This window comes from Haliotis asinina, chromosome 6, assembly GCF_037392515.1.
Source record: "Haliotis asinina isolate JCU_RB_2024 chromosome 6, JCU_Hal_asi_v2, whole genome shotgun sequence".
NCBI lineage: Eukaryota > Metazoa > Mollusca > Gastropoda > Lepetellida > Haliotidae > Haliotis > Haliotis asinina.
The window spans coordinates 59305842-59320248 of record NC_090285.1 but is presented as its reverse complement, the minus strand read 5'-3'; the positions used below and the strand labels follow the sequence as shown (position 1 = coordinate 59320248).

Below are 14407 nucleotides of genomic sequence, written 5' to 3'. Positions count from 1 at the left end.
TGCTCTGAAGAACTGGTCAGCAGTAACCTCTTGATTCACGTTTCCTTCTTTCTCTTCCCACAGAGGTTACTCTTGTCATATCTTCTTATGTAGGACATGACAGGAGTAACCTCTGTGGGAAGAGAATGCGTTTCCTTCCTTGTGAAGATTCAGCATTAAGAGTAACATTTAAAAAAGGAGTTGGTCCACATCTTGCCATATCTGAGGTTACTCATACTAACTCTTGGTTCGTTTGTCCATTGCCTGATTCTAGTAAAGAGCTACCGTTTCGAACAAGTCTTCCATGCCATCAAAAGTGATCCCCAGTCATGTGTTAGGTGAAGAGCAGATGTAACTCGTTTTATATGTTGTATTACAAACTATTGTAGACGGTTTCCCTCTAATGAGTTCCAAATTTGAGATATCCATGATCAAAAGTCAAAGAATCATTGCACAGGAGACCAACAGTACATATCTGTATTAATGCGTCATAACTAACTTGAATATTGAGACATCCCTCTTGAAAAGCCCAGAGCATCTACTGAAATAACGCCAGTCCGGATAATTAAATATGTTATCAAACATCAATTCGGACCTACCTACACATCAGCTCAAAGCAAAAAGAAACCAAAGAAAGAGATGTTTAAAATGTATTGCAATGTTAAATGAGATTCTTCTTGAATAGGTTCCAAACAAAAAAACATCCAAATGGGTATATATTCTGAATTATGATAGTGATGTAACTAGTATTTTATCATTTTGCAAGTACTGCATGCCCATCTTCCAGACAAATAATTCCATGATTAAAAATTTCCATGTATATAAAGTGGTCAGTTTACTAGCGAATATGGCAAATGCATCTCTCATTTAAACAAATGTTTCAAAATGATTTTGCATTCTTCATCGGTGCATGGTTCCTGTTTCCTTTCATGTGTAATGAAATATTTATGTACCTCATATTTATATAGATTGACACATTGACATTCTACATAAGAAAGGCAGTGCCTCTACGTTAAATCATTTAGTGTTTTACACATACATCACTGTCAAACGTTATTGACATACATGCAATCGATTTGACCTACTGGCAAAGGGTAAGATTTGCTGAAATCACAGCATGTTTTTCACCATCAAGTAACTATTTAAAAAAATAATCATTATATATATTATCTACTATCTATCTTCAAAGCTGTCTTTGCATGAAATTAACCACAGTTTATGATGCAAAATTATGAAAAATCAATCAAATTGACTTGTTGAATGGATGATGTACAAGATGTATTATGAACCATCCAGGAGTTATCTCCCTTGAACAAAAAACACTTCAAGCTGATACTCCCAATACTTTTAATGCTACAATAAATATACACTGTATATTCACATCGTGGTAAAAAATACTGAACATTTACTATTGTTGCAGCAGCATGCAGAATTACAAAGGACGGATGAATACAAAGGACGGATGTAATTTGTTTTTGTCAGAAGATGATATATCCCCCCAGCCCCAACTTATTTGAAAGGACAAATCAGTTACTTATTGTGTTGTTAGACCAAGTCTGAATTGTTTCCATGGAATTCATGAAAAATATAAATGCCATATATCTGTAATCAGATAAAGTCACCATTTCAAGATCTGTCTCGTATATCTTCCAAGATCTTTCGAAAGATATGAAATGGTGTTCGAGTTGTGCTCCAGAAACAAAGTCAGCAATGTGTTCATGGAACCGAGAAAATATTACATCATAAAAGCCTGTAAACAGCAAAAGGCACCACTTTATGGTCTGCCACACACATCTACCAAGTAACACTGACAGATATTAAGAAGTTCTGCTCCGGAAACCAGACAAACCTCTCACTTTTGAGAATAAGTCCGAAACGTTTCCATGGAAACTGATAAAATAATAAATCACAGAAACCTGCAAGTAGCAAAAGGCACCACTTTAGGTTCCGACTGATATATCTACCAAATTTTGCAGAAAAAGATTGAACGGTTTCTGAGTTCTGCTCCGGAAACAAAGCCCATTCCTCCATTTTGAGACTAAGTCTGAAACGTTTCCATAGAAATGGAGAAAATAATAAATAATAAATAAATACATGTAAATAGCAAAAGGCACCACTTTGGGGTCTGCCACACATATCTGCCAAGTAACAATGACAGATATTAAGAATTTTTTTAGTTCTGCTCCGGAAATGAAATACACCTCTCACTTTTGAGACAAAGTCTGAATCGTTTCCATGGAAACCAAGAAACTAATAAATCACAAAAACCTGTAACTAACAAAAGGCACCACTGCAGCTTCTGATTGGTATATCTACCACGTTTTGCAGAAAAATATTGAACGGTGTTTGAGTTATGCTCTGGAAATGAAGCACATCCCTCCATTTTGAGACTAAGTCCGAAACATTTCCATGGAAACCCTGAAAATAATAAATCACAAAAACCTGTAAATAGCAAAGGGCACCACTTTGGGGCCTGCCACACATATCTACCAAGTTTTGCAGAAAAATATTGAATGGGTTTTGACTTCTCCTCCAGAAACGAAGCCCATTCCTCCATTTTGAGACCAAGTCTGAAACATTTCCATGGAAACCCAGAAAATAATAAATCACAAAAATTTGTAAATAGCAAAGGGCACCACTTTGGGGTCTGCCACACACATCTACCAAGTTTTGCAGAAACATATTGAACGGTTTTTGAGTTCCTCTCCGGAAATGAAGCCCGCTCCACCATTAGACTAACACCAAAATGTTCCATGGAAAAACAAAACAAATAAAACTGCCAAAACTCTGTAAATAGCAAAAGGAACAACTATAGGTTGTGATCATTACACCTATCAAGTTTGGTCTAAAAATATCGAATGGTTTCTGAGTTATCATCTGGAAACAAAATGATTACAGACGGACGGACGAGGCGTCAACTATATCCCCCAAATTACATGCCAGGGGAATAAAAAGGTATACAAACACAATCGACCGGCATTTTGATTGCCTCATTCTTTCAATCCAGATTCATAGCATTTATTTAGGGTGCTTGTTGATCCGTTACCATGTGTTCACGAGTTTGATATGGAGATTTATCATGGGTCTAAGTTAAATATCAAACTCAAACTTCATTCCCATTTCATATTTAACTTGGACACATAATAAATCTCCATATAAAACCTGCGAATACATGGTTACTTATCATACCAAAACATTGCATTGTTAAATCAAAGAAGTTGATCAACGATTTAGTTGTGTCATCTCAACAGATGAATACATATTAGTGAAAGTAAACTTGATTTAACAGACATTGTTACAGTTCTGTGGCAAGGCTATAACCATTAAACTACATAATACATATTCTCTACAACACAAACAATTCCACTTCAACAGCTCTTATGACCCTTGTGCAGCTGAAGTTCTTATTTCATCTCACAACCAATATAATCTTATACCTGGTCACCTCTTAGAGTCCTTGAGTCCTCATCTGCTTTCCATCCATCTATCAACTGTCTAGGAAATACAAACCAAACCTCCAGGTTGTTCATGAGGCAATCACTGTGCCAGGTCATATAACTCCCTTAAGTATCACAGTCACTTTTCACTTAAAAAGCTGGTAGACCAATCAAAGAATCTATCTCAGAACTTTCTTTACTTTTGGTTTGAGTTCAAACGATGCTGAAACACGGCTGCGTACAGTTATTGTTGCATTTGAGATACGTTCCTGGATTGTTGTCATGGTTACGGAGTCAGAGTTTGTGTCTGTGTGTCCTTCTATCTCCTGGCTGTCTTCCTCCATGATGTACACAGGCCGACCCACAGACAAATGAACAAAGCGGGCCATTTCCTGTGCCTTTTGCTTCGCATTGTGGATGGCTACAAGACTGGCCTGTTTCCTGAAAGATGTAAACATGCTATCAGCACATACTGAAACAATTTTCCCAATTCTCTTGACTTGGCAAAATCACATACTAACAAACAACATTCCTTGTAAATCAACACTTACAATGAGAATGTTGTTGAAAGATCTTTTGTCCCATAAACAACAATATCATGACCATTATGACAGAATAACATTAAAAATGCACAATTAATGTTTTGGAAATTAAAGTAATTCTTTATTGCAATATGTAAGTTTATCCACTAGTGAGTGAGCTTAGTTTTGCGCTGATCTCAACAATATTCCAGCTACATAGCAGCAGTCAGTGAATAATCGAATCTGGTCCAGACAATCCAGTGATCAACAGCATGAGCATCCATCTGCGCAATGGGGAACTGATGACACGTGTTGTCAACCAAGTCAGTAAGCCTGACTACCCGATCCCAGTAGTTGCCTCTTACGATAAGCATTGTCGCCTTTCAAGGCAAGAATAGTTTCTGAAGACATATTCTACCCTGGACCTTCATGGGTTTATCCACTAGTACATATTACAGGTTCATGTAACGTTTGTTTGGTACATTTAGGATTACATGTTCTCAATACACTGAAGATTCTTTGAGGTGCTGAAACCACGATCCCACAGTGAAGCACCAGCCCACAAACTCAGTGTGGCAAAGACTGCCATGCTTGATCATAGTTAATCTCAGCTTTGTCTTAATATAGCCAACAAATATCCCTGTATGTACGGCTTGTAGTCTGACCTGAGACTCTCTAGACTCTGGTTTGTGTGGAAGAACTCAGGCAAGGAGACAGTGACAGTATCATCAAGCTTCTCCACCAGCAGGTTGCTGACACTCTCACTCTTCTTGATATCTCCAAACTTGACCCCAACCTCTGTCTCCATCACAAACAGCGAGTCACTCCTGGACAGGTGTTTATGGATGTGTAGGTCCTCCTCCTGAAGAAGTAGAAATGTAAAATAGTCACAGACTGTTGTGTCAAAGTTGAAGGGACCTAGATTCACTACGACAGTGATAAAGGAACACCAACAGATGTGATTTCACTTCAAGACAACTGTAAGTTTGATATATAAAAGTATGTAGTATACACATATGTACATCTACTCACATAAAACATCGAAGTATACATAAACATTATTGTGATTATTCATTTCCGAAAATGATCAAATTAAAAAATTCTGGAAGTAGTGCCCCCTAATCAGTACACTTTCAGCTACTGCTGAGTGGATGGTTGAGGCTTCTTGCAGCTTCTTTATTTAAGAAGATAATTGCAGAACATTTTCCTGCGAGGGGATTTGTGAAAACTCCTTAACCAATACAACTTACAAGCAACAATGACACACATTTTAATAACAATGAAGACCGCAGGCTAGCGAGTTCACGGGTTTAGGCAGACATACAGAATCCCATTCGAACTGTGTGAAGTTGCCTTAGTTGGTATTCTTTTTTGGTAGTACTGATTTGAGATACTGTCAGTCATTGTAAAATACTATAACCTTGATTCCGTGGTTCTGTAGGGTCTGCACGATGTAGTCTAGGCGCCGGGCCACGCTGTTCTTGGCATCCTGGGGGTTGTCCTTCTTGCTGGTGACTCGCACTGTGAAGCGACACAGATCAGGGGGCTGAGAAACTTCACCCACAGCAGTTACTCGAATTTGCCGGTCCCCTGGTGACACTGGCTCACATGCTGCCCTGTTGTCATCAAACTGTATTATCTTGTGAGGTGATTTCTCCACCGGGCGATTCTGCATCTCAGCAAACACTCTTACTGGGCGATATGAGGCCATTCGTTAGAGCCGAAATCCACACTTTCTTCTTTTGCTGTTGAAACAGGACACAAGCTTCAACTTGTTTACGTGAAGAGGTGTAAAACATGACAGGACATTCTCATCCGAATGTGGATTAATGTACGCATGGCAACGTACGTGAATAGTTAGGGTTCCAGAGGAGTCTGCAGAAGTCTAATTGAAGACTCCTACGTAATCACACAAAAACGGTACTTAATTTCACTCAGGAAATCTGAACGGTTAGATCAATATGTCTATCAGCGACCACAACATAACTTTGCCTTCTGTTTCAGATAACGAATATGAACAACTTCTGTACCAGTATGTTCAAAGAAATTTAAAATTGTAGGCTTTCACGTAGACAGTACTAAAAACACAGAAATGAAGCTTCATTTCAGTTGGGAAATATGTCATTGTTTGGAAATAGTGGCATGCATACCTCTAACCTTCACTCCATGTAAGTTGAATGTTGAAACCTCGTGAACGTGCACTGGTAGAGAAATAGAGAAATGTGTGTTAAGAATACCATAAGCGAATATGTGTGTGTGTGTGTGTGTGTGTGTGTGTGTGTGTGTGTGTGTGTGTGTGTGTGTGTGTGTGTGTGTGTGGTTGGAAGGGAGGACGGGGTGGTGGACGGGGCGGGGAATGCAGGGGTGCCCCCTCCCCGTTTTAGACCTAAAAGTTTATTAAACGACCACTGAAACCGTCACCCCTTTGCATACACCCCTTTCTCTAAAAAACTGTGTCCGCCCATGAATGAAAAAATGTACACTTGAATGTGCTTTTCTTGGTTTTCTTTGACAACAGTCCCAAGGAATCTGATTAAATTACAAGGTAATCAAGAGGAGTTGATTCGCCCTCCGTTCGGTTATAAATTGTTTCTTTTCGTTTTTGAATTTATACTTTAACGCTTACCATTTCCGGTAATTCGGCAACATCGCTTATTGTCCTAACAAATCGTTGAAATTGGTTTTAGTTTATTTTTGTTATAGAATAAACATTAGGACTAATGACGTATGTACTGCACAATTAAAACGTCAGACTTCATTGACGTTCTGGGGAATGATAATTTTGTATTGATATTAGCGATGCGGCTTCGGAACGGAAGTCAAGTTTGCCATATCGGGAGCGACCAAACCCTCCTGGCCAAGGCCAGTTGTTTCACCGTGTCCTTTCGTTGAAACTTTCAATCACCGCAGTTTACGTTGTATTTACAACTCCAAATGGCCTCCAAATTCGGGAAAAGGCCAGAAGGGTCAGATGGAAGTGATTTCTGGCACAGGGAAAGTATCGCGGGGCAGTATAAAGTAAGGTGAGGGTCAAATATCTGTTTAGTTTAATCAGTTGTCACGTTGACCCATAATGGATGCATGTTTTGCCAGTAATTAGTGGATTTGATCAGACATTTACATGCGTTTCAACGGAAAGAATGCAGGTTAATGGACACAACTTGTGATCATGTTGCAAAAATACTCGCAATTCGCTGTTCTTTCAGTCGACACTGGAATGTTAACATTATGGCGCCAGCTGCTGTTACTGATCTCACGTCTGAAATTGTATTTGAGTAGTCGTGGGGTACCCCAACTCTTACTTAAAACCTTGAAATAGCCATCTTTCCAAAACTGAATCCTTTGTGTTCATTACTGTTAATTACCCTTCACCTCTGCCCTGTTTTTGAGTACCCCTTTCCAAAGTTTTGGTTAAGTTGTCATTTTGGGTTAGCATCTCGCCTCTTTGACAAATGTTTTGTAAATACGTCCAGGCTACAATATCATGTGGTCAGTTTTCAATGAAAAGGAAAATAATTGCCTAATATGTGAGCATGCTTGTATGCAGTTCTGCTCTAATTTTGTCATCTATCAATAGCTACACAAAACTACAGTAGTGAGAGTTAATTATTTATGTCATATGTTTTCTAGTTATCTCATTACAATTAGCATTGCCAAGGAAGCAGTAGTCAGACAATGGGGTTTATCAGCTCGACCCCGCGTGGTACTACAGAAGCCATGTGGTGCTATTGGGAAACCCAAAGGTGCAATACAGTGAAACCTAAGGTTAAACTAAACTCAACAGATTATAAAGATAGTTTGTTATATGCGTTTGATCACATATACTACATGTAACCAGTACCTCTAAAGTTAGTTGGTTGTGCCCCACAAACTGTCAGTTTGTTATATCTGTCAGTTAGTTATTTACACGTGTGCTGTAACCATTGTTTATTGTTATTTTGTATGTTTTTGCTTTCCTTCAGATGTGCCAACTTATATTTTCAATGGCATTTTCTATATTCAGTCAGTGTGTGAGTTTGGTTTTAATGGCACTTTTTAGCAATATTACAGCAATATCACAGCTGTAATAAGTCACCAGATATTTGTATTCTGTGAACTGAAATCACTTGATTATGCCCCATGTTGTGTGTGAGTCCCATCAGCAATAAAAACACATACTTTCAGAGTGTCACACCTAATCACTTCAAAATTAGTGATTTAACCCACTCAGATCTGTCACAAAATGGAATTTTGAAAATAGTAAGTCTAAATGGGCAAGGCTCACATGTACAAAAGCAATGAATACACAATGCTCTTTACATCTGAACACTTTCATAAAGGCATTATATATTCATAGCTTTTGGTCATGGGATCATGCTGATTTACTCAGCTACTCAAATTTACTTAAAACTTCCAGTTCCTGAAGATTTGGTAGTGGCTAATCAGGGTTTTGTGTAATGTAAAATTCACTCAAATGTTCATAATGGATGCAGAAACAATACATTTTACATCGTGAGGGAAGACGATATTATCCGTTCTACTGAATTCTTGGTAAGAAATATTATAGTAATGATATGAGAATAATAACTAAATCTTACAAACTATTCAGTACACTTAACCATTTCATTACTTCGCAGTATCAGATGCATGATAAACCTTAAAGAATCAAATTTAGATATTCTTTCTACATATGGATGCTCATGAGATCAATCAATGGATTATCTGGCCCTCACTCCTGTATTTTGAGATCAGTATTATATAGCTATAATATTGCTTAGCTTGACTTCACACAAGATACATTATGTCTATCTTTACACTTGGTACATATCTTTCTTCTCTTTCAGCACTGAAAACAAGTCGAGACTGAGGCTAGATTTGTTCCTTCACTTTGTCACAGGCTTCATGATGTTCATTCGTCTACTGCCAGCTCTAACTGCCTTTTTCGGGATGTCGGTGAAGATGTTGCGTCGTTGGGATCTACCAGCTCCACGGTCTTGGGAGTACGCTTGGTTCATCAGTGTTGTAGCTGCTGTGCTGGGGTGGAAATCAACACCTCACAACCAAATATTTCTCATCAAACAGTACATGCTAGGAACTGTTGTATTTGGGATTTTCCCAGTCATATTTGGTTTCATAGATGTGGCTGATGATTTAGGCAAATACTACCATGAAAAGAAGTACACGTATGTGATGTTTGGCTATCCTGCAGTTATTGTGTGGTTTTTGTTCCTGCTTGTAGCAGTGCAGCTCCACATCTTTGGACTTTATTTTGGCACCGTGCTTGTGAAAGCATGGCGACCCCGTGTTGTAAAACCCAAAGAAGGATAAACATCTTACCCAAGTGTGTTTTGCATGTTTTCAGTGTTCTTGAATACTGACCTTAACGGCCAGCTATCAAATGGTTTGAATGGGTAGTTGGAACCCTGGATTTGAAAAATATGGAAGATTAGTATGTTTGAACAGACAACTAAGTGGCAGGGTGCTGGAGATAATAGCTATGTCAAACAATCCTGTATTCTGACCCATCATCATCAACAATGAGGTCAGCGCCATCTTGCCTTATTTTGTCTCCTTTCTAGTGAAAGGAGAAAATGGGACCATCAGTTAATTTTCATTTTCTGCCACAACAGCAAGCCACTGCTTCCATTAGAACTTTAGATGTCATGTATTAGAATTCAAAACTTTTGATAGTTGGTCATTTAATTTTTCTCTCTAATTGCTTCCTCCATGTAGTCATGGTGTACATGTAGACATATTCCCCCAAATAGAAGTTGTAGGTATTGAGTTTTCACCATGATAATGTCAGTATGTGCTCGAAGTTCACCTGGTATGCTGTTTTATTCAATACATGTAGGGGAAGTAGATGTTTACTAATAGTCTACACTAACGTGTCTTCATTCATGAGAGCATCTGTCAGGTCAGAGAGTACTGTTTTGGGAACTGAGTTCAAGTTTAGTGATGGATTCTTTGAAAGTTATTTTAACTTGTATTATGTTTTGATACGGCACCTACTGCAGTCATATAGCTGGAATATTGCCGATAGCGGAATTAAACAACCAAATGATAAGCAACCTATTAGTCTACCATCAATTTTCTAAGCACCTGAGGCACTTGTCACGACAAAAACAGTCTGAAATATTACTGATGAGACGTAGTGTTTACTGAATGATTTGAATGTATCGCAAGATACTCTGTGGAGTGTTAATGAGTAATGCAGTGATGAGGTCCCCCAACCACCACCCCCAACACTAAATATGACATGATGCATGAGCCTGTCTTTCACAAATGGTTTTTCAGCATAGACCTGTCAATCAATTTATCTGCATCACATGGGTATCAAGTAACATTACTCAGCATGTGGATGGATACAGCTTGTAGCATGCTTATCAGGAGCACTTGGCATCTCCTGCAGGTGCTATCTCTGTGTGTGTGTGTGCTTCACCAGTAATGGGAAGCGTTGGTCATGCATAACTGGTCACCACTCCTTCTTGGGGTGTCAGGAGTTATTTAACTGTTGCAGGCACATGCAAAAAGATATCATCACTCACAGATGATGTTCTGTGATACACATTGAGTGGAGTGTTGGCTGTGTGATGCTGGAGATTATGTAGCAAGTAAATACCATTCTGTAATCTATACAGTCAAAGTTTGTAGGATGAAAACATAAAACACTGTCACAGTGTGGTTCAAATAGGGCTTTATACAAAGGTCAATAACCCATGAATAGATCAATGGAAAAAGAATATTATTGAGTATAGATTATAGATATGAAAACACTGCCATCAGTATATAAAAGTTTATAAAGGTGTGTGGTGAAGTAAAGATTGATGGCTAAAAGTCACTTCTCTGATATTTATCAGTAGTCAGAAGGTATATAGTTAATGATTATCAGTCTCATATCAACAGCCATCCCTAGTTTGGAATATGTTCATGTAACATGATACACACTAAATTAAGGGGGCAGTTGGGCACAGTGGTTGAAGTTTATCACAAGTTTGATTCCCTAAAGGATGGTTCAGTGTGAGGTCTATTTCTGGTGTTCCCATGTATAATATTGCTTGAATATTTCTGAAAGCCACATAAAAGCATCATCATTTTGTGATGGGCTAGTACAGTCCTAAGTGGATGAAACTAGAGCCTAGAAAAAACATCTACAACTGACAACAGTCTTCCTGCTAACATAAGAAGACACAGGGTGATGTTCTGTCCAAACTGATGTCAATACTTCTCAGTCCTGCTACTTTTGGTTGTGTGCTTGCTGTACATTTTTGTCACAGTACTCTGTACATATGTATCTACCATGGTTACCATTATGCTCCGATAATTTTACCAAATCAGCAATAATTTGACTTGGCTTCAGATTAAACTTTAACCTTTCAAAAAATAGGTTTAAAGCGTGTGTTTGACAACTTAGAGCTAGGAATAGCCTGCTTGAAATGTATGTATGACTGAAAAGTGAAAGTATAAGATGTTGTCTCATTATCTATGTGGGCATTTTTTCATTTTCTGAAAGTTTCATGATTGGGATGTGTTACATGAAGGTTATTTCTTCATATCAAATTTCATTTGGCTTGTATCATTGAGCTGCAAAATGTGAAATGATTTAGAAATATCTTTCAGGGTTCATATGAATCTCTTTTACCAAATAAAGCTGGATAAAAATAATTATTTTGGTGTGTTTATTAATACATTTTGTAAACTTTGCAATCCCAGCATGTATGGTGAGTGAGTGATGTGAGGCCTGTTTCTAGGACTCCTCCCATTATATTGTTGATACTGCATGAGAAACAGTGTGAGAACTGAAAAAACATATAAGATTTGACACAGTACTTCAATGTGGGTTGAAGTTCTTGATATTCTATGATCTTCATCTTTCTACTAACTGATGACTTTCAGTCATATTTTGTGAAATACATTCTCTCCTCAGGAATGATGTCCCTCGCGGACTCCTCCCAGTAGGTGTCTTGTTAGAATGGGTAAAGAAAGGTTTCTCATCAATGCCAGAATTTAAGAATGGCATGGAAATCATGCTTTGGGCTTTTTAAACCACATCCTTGTGTGCAGAGTTATGTTTTTAAACAACAAATGTAAGACTATAACCAATAATAAGACTGAGCACTTCATTACAACAATGAAAGTGTTGAATGTACTTCCCAAGACTGGGAGAAAACCAACTATAGACAATATGCCATAGTGTACCATATTGTATTAGGTAGTGCAGGATAGAAAGTTCTTGAAGACATATCAGTAGTGCAAAATGTTTGGCTCAATCCAGATTCCACTGAAAAAAGTACTCGCTAGGTTTTAAAATATAGGTGGTTTGATGAGAAACATATCTTTTTCTCTTCTTTTTCATGTTATCATATTGTGTTGATCTTAAGCATGTTGAGTTAAGCCTGAGTTACTGTGTGCCTTATTTATTTGTTCAAATTCTGAGACTAACAGCATTCATATTTGTTATTGGGGCTGTAACGATACACTTGGACGAGGAATGTAAATCCTAATTGGTACACAGCTACAATTACCATGATCTACAGGCATTCTAAACTGTTTCTGAATCTTGCAAGGACTTGAAGTTTGAAGGTATTGCAAGAGTGTCATTAGAAAGTGATACATGATATTAATACAACACTTGACATCATAAAAAAACTACATTCCAGCACCAAGAATAACCAGAGACTCAGAAATTGAAATTGTTGATGAATTGTTTTAATGTGTCAGATGTTGACATGAGGATATATATTACTCATCCTTTGACAGATACTGAGCATCTAGGAAGGGCCTTAAGGTGACTGTATAAGTATATTGTCACATTCCTTATCAAGTAGATTAAACACGTTTCAGGAAGCAGATGTTCTTTATTGTATCACAGCTTGCTGTACCTGTAAATATTGAGCAGTACATACAGATACAACTACAGCATGCATGCTAGTATGCTATGATGGTGTCAGGCGTCTTACTGAATCAGCATCATGAATCGTTACAGCCCTAACCATATTTTTGTTCTGGCATGCTAGCAGGTGCACTAGATGTGATTGTATCAATCCCTGGAGTTAGTGTGACAATTTTAGTTGAACACAATGCTGCCACATGTTAATTGCTCAATAGCCATGATACTCAAGTGAGATGAACTCACACAAATTAAATCAGGTAAACACTGAATGGGGACCCTCAGGTCAGATTGAGAAAAGGTACAGACCTAGAACAAGGCAATAAAGACCTCTTTTTGGGGTGTTCTATTGGCATGTAAAAACATTTTCATAAGATTAAGTGCTTGAAAATAGTTATATATTTCTTTAGAACATGTTACCTTTCCGACAGTCAGCTGTGTGTTTAAAGGGAGATAACTGTCCTTGATATCTTGGCAAGAATCCAAACAAAGTGATGCTACTATACTTTACATAGTTACAAGGTTACATGTCTACACGTACTGTTCTTTATCCTGCATCACACGTTATACCTGCTGATGAGTTTCCTGGCTCAGTTTTCTCCCTGGGAGGAAGGGGAAGCAGGTCCATGTGTTCTGGAAGAGGAGGAGACATAGTTGAAACATTGAATCAAACAGTGCAGCAAGGTCATTCTGAAAGGATGAAGGCAGACTCTTTATGGCAAACACAAGTTAATTGGAATAAATGGCTATTTCATAGATGATGAAACTAGCCTATTGGAATGTCAGACATTATGTCTGTGGCTGATGCCGATGTTATAAAAGATCTCAAATGTCACTGGCAGGTGTGATCATACATTATTGACAGTGTTGCTGATTCAAAGAAAAGCAGAGATGTTTCTATAACTGAGCAACTTGTTCTGATGTGACTTTAACTACACAGTGTCTGCAGCATGTTGAAACACTTCTTTAGCAAACAGCTGGATGTAATCACTTGTCAAGGTCAGTGATTCCCATTTTGTACAGCAATTGCAAGACAAATGCCTTTGCTCTTCTTTCTAATAGTAATAATATGTGCATCAGAGTGGTCAGCGAGACATCACTCAGACATCCATCCAACTATGGTCAATCCAGAAGCATGTTGATGATGCTGAGTGGGATAAGACCTGCAGCCGAAGTTGAAAGTCTGAATGACAGAATTACTTTCAGTAGATTGTGATAAATAGAGAATACTAAACAATGTGCAAGGTAATACCATTTTTATTAAATGAGTTAATGATTTGGTATCAAATAAATAAAAGCGAGTTTGATACTAAATCTTTCACGAGTTTTATTAAAATGGTATTTCATGGAAGTAAGTTTAGTATTTCGTTTATTACTCTCCAACATAGTTTGATAGAAACTGTGGCAAAATTGCTTACAGTGTGATGATCCTCAGCTTTCCATGAGTCAAGCAAGGTGTAGTACCATTACGAAAGTAGCAATAGCATAGTGACGTCATATACTGTGAACTATTACATCATACGTCAAGAGGTATTACACTTGTGACAAATTGCCATACAAATATTACACTGGAGTATCTTCCAAGAGTGAGTAATAAATGC

At 37.9% G+C, this 14407-nt stretch overlaps 2 protein-coding genes across 2 annotated transcripts; one reads left to right on the top strand and one right to left on the bottom strand.

The window, feature by feature from the left end:
* Positions 1-1312: 1312 nt before the first annotated feature.
* On the bottom strand, positions 1313-5744 carry LOC137286381 (interleukin-1 receptor-associated kinase 1-binding protein 1-like). The gene is made up of 3 exons (XM_067818214.1): positions 5358-5744; positions 4603-4799; positions 1313-3857 (listed from the first exon to the last, which is right to left on the bottom strand). Exons 1-3 carry the CDS (start codon positions 5646-5648, stop codon positions 3596-3598), a joined length of 750 nt encoding a protein of 249 aa, XP_067674315.1. The 5' UTR covers positions 5649-5744; the 3' UTR covers positions 1313-3595.
* A 1028-nt stretch (positions 5745-6772) lies between these two features.
* LOC137286957 (protein jagunal-like) lies at positions 6773-9262 on the top strand. The gene is made up of 2 exons (XM_067819006.1): positions 6773-6960; positions 8761-9262. Exons 1-2 carry the CDS (start codon positions 6872-6874, stop codon positions 9242-9244), a joined length of 573 nt encoding a protein of 190 aa, XP_067675107.1. The 5' UTR covers positions 6773-6871; the 3' UTR covers positions 9245-9262.
* The last annotated feature ends 5145 nt before the right edge of the window (positions 9263-14407 follow it).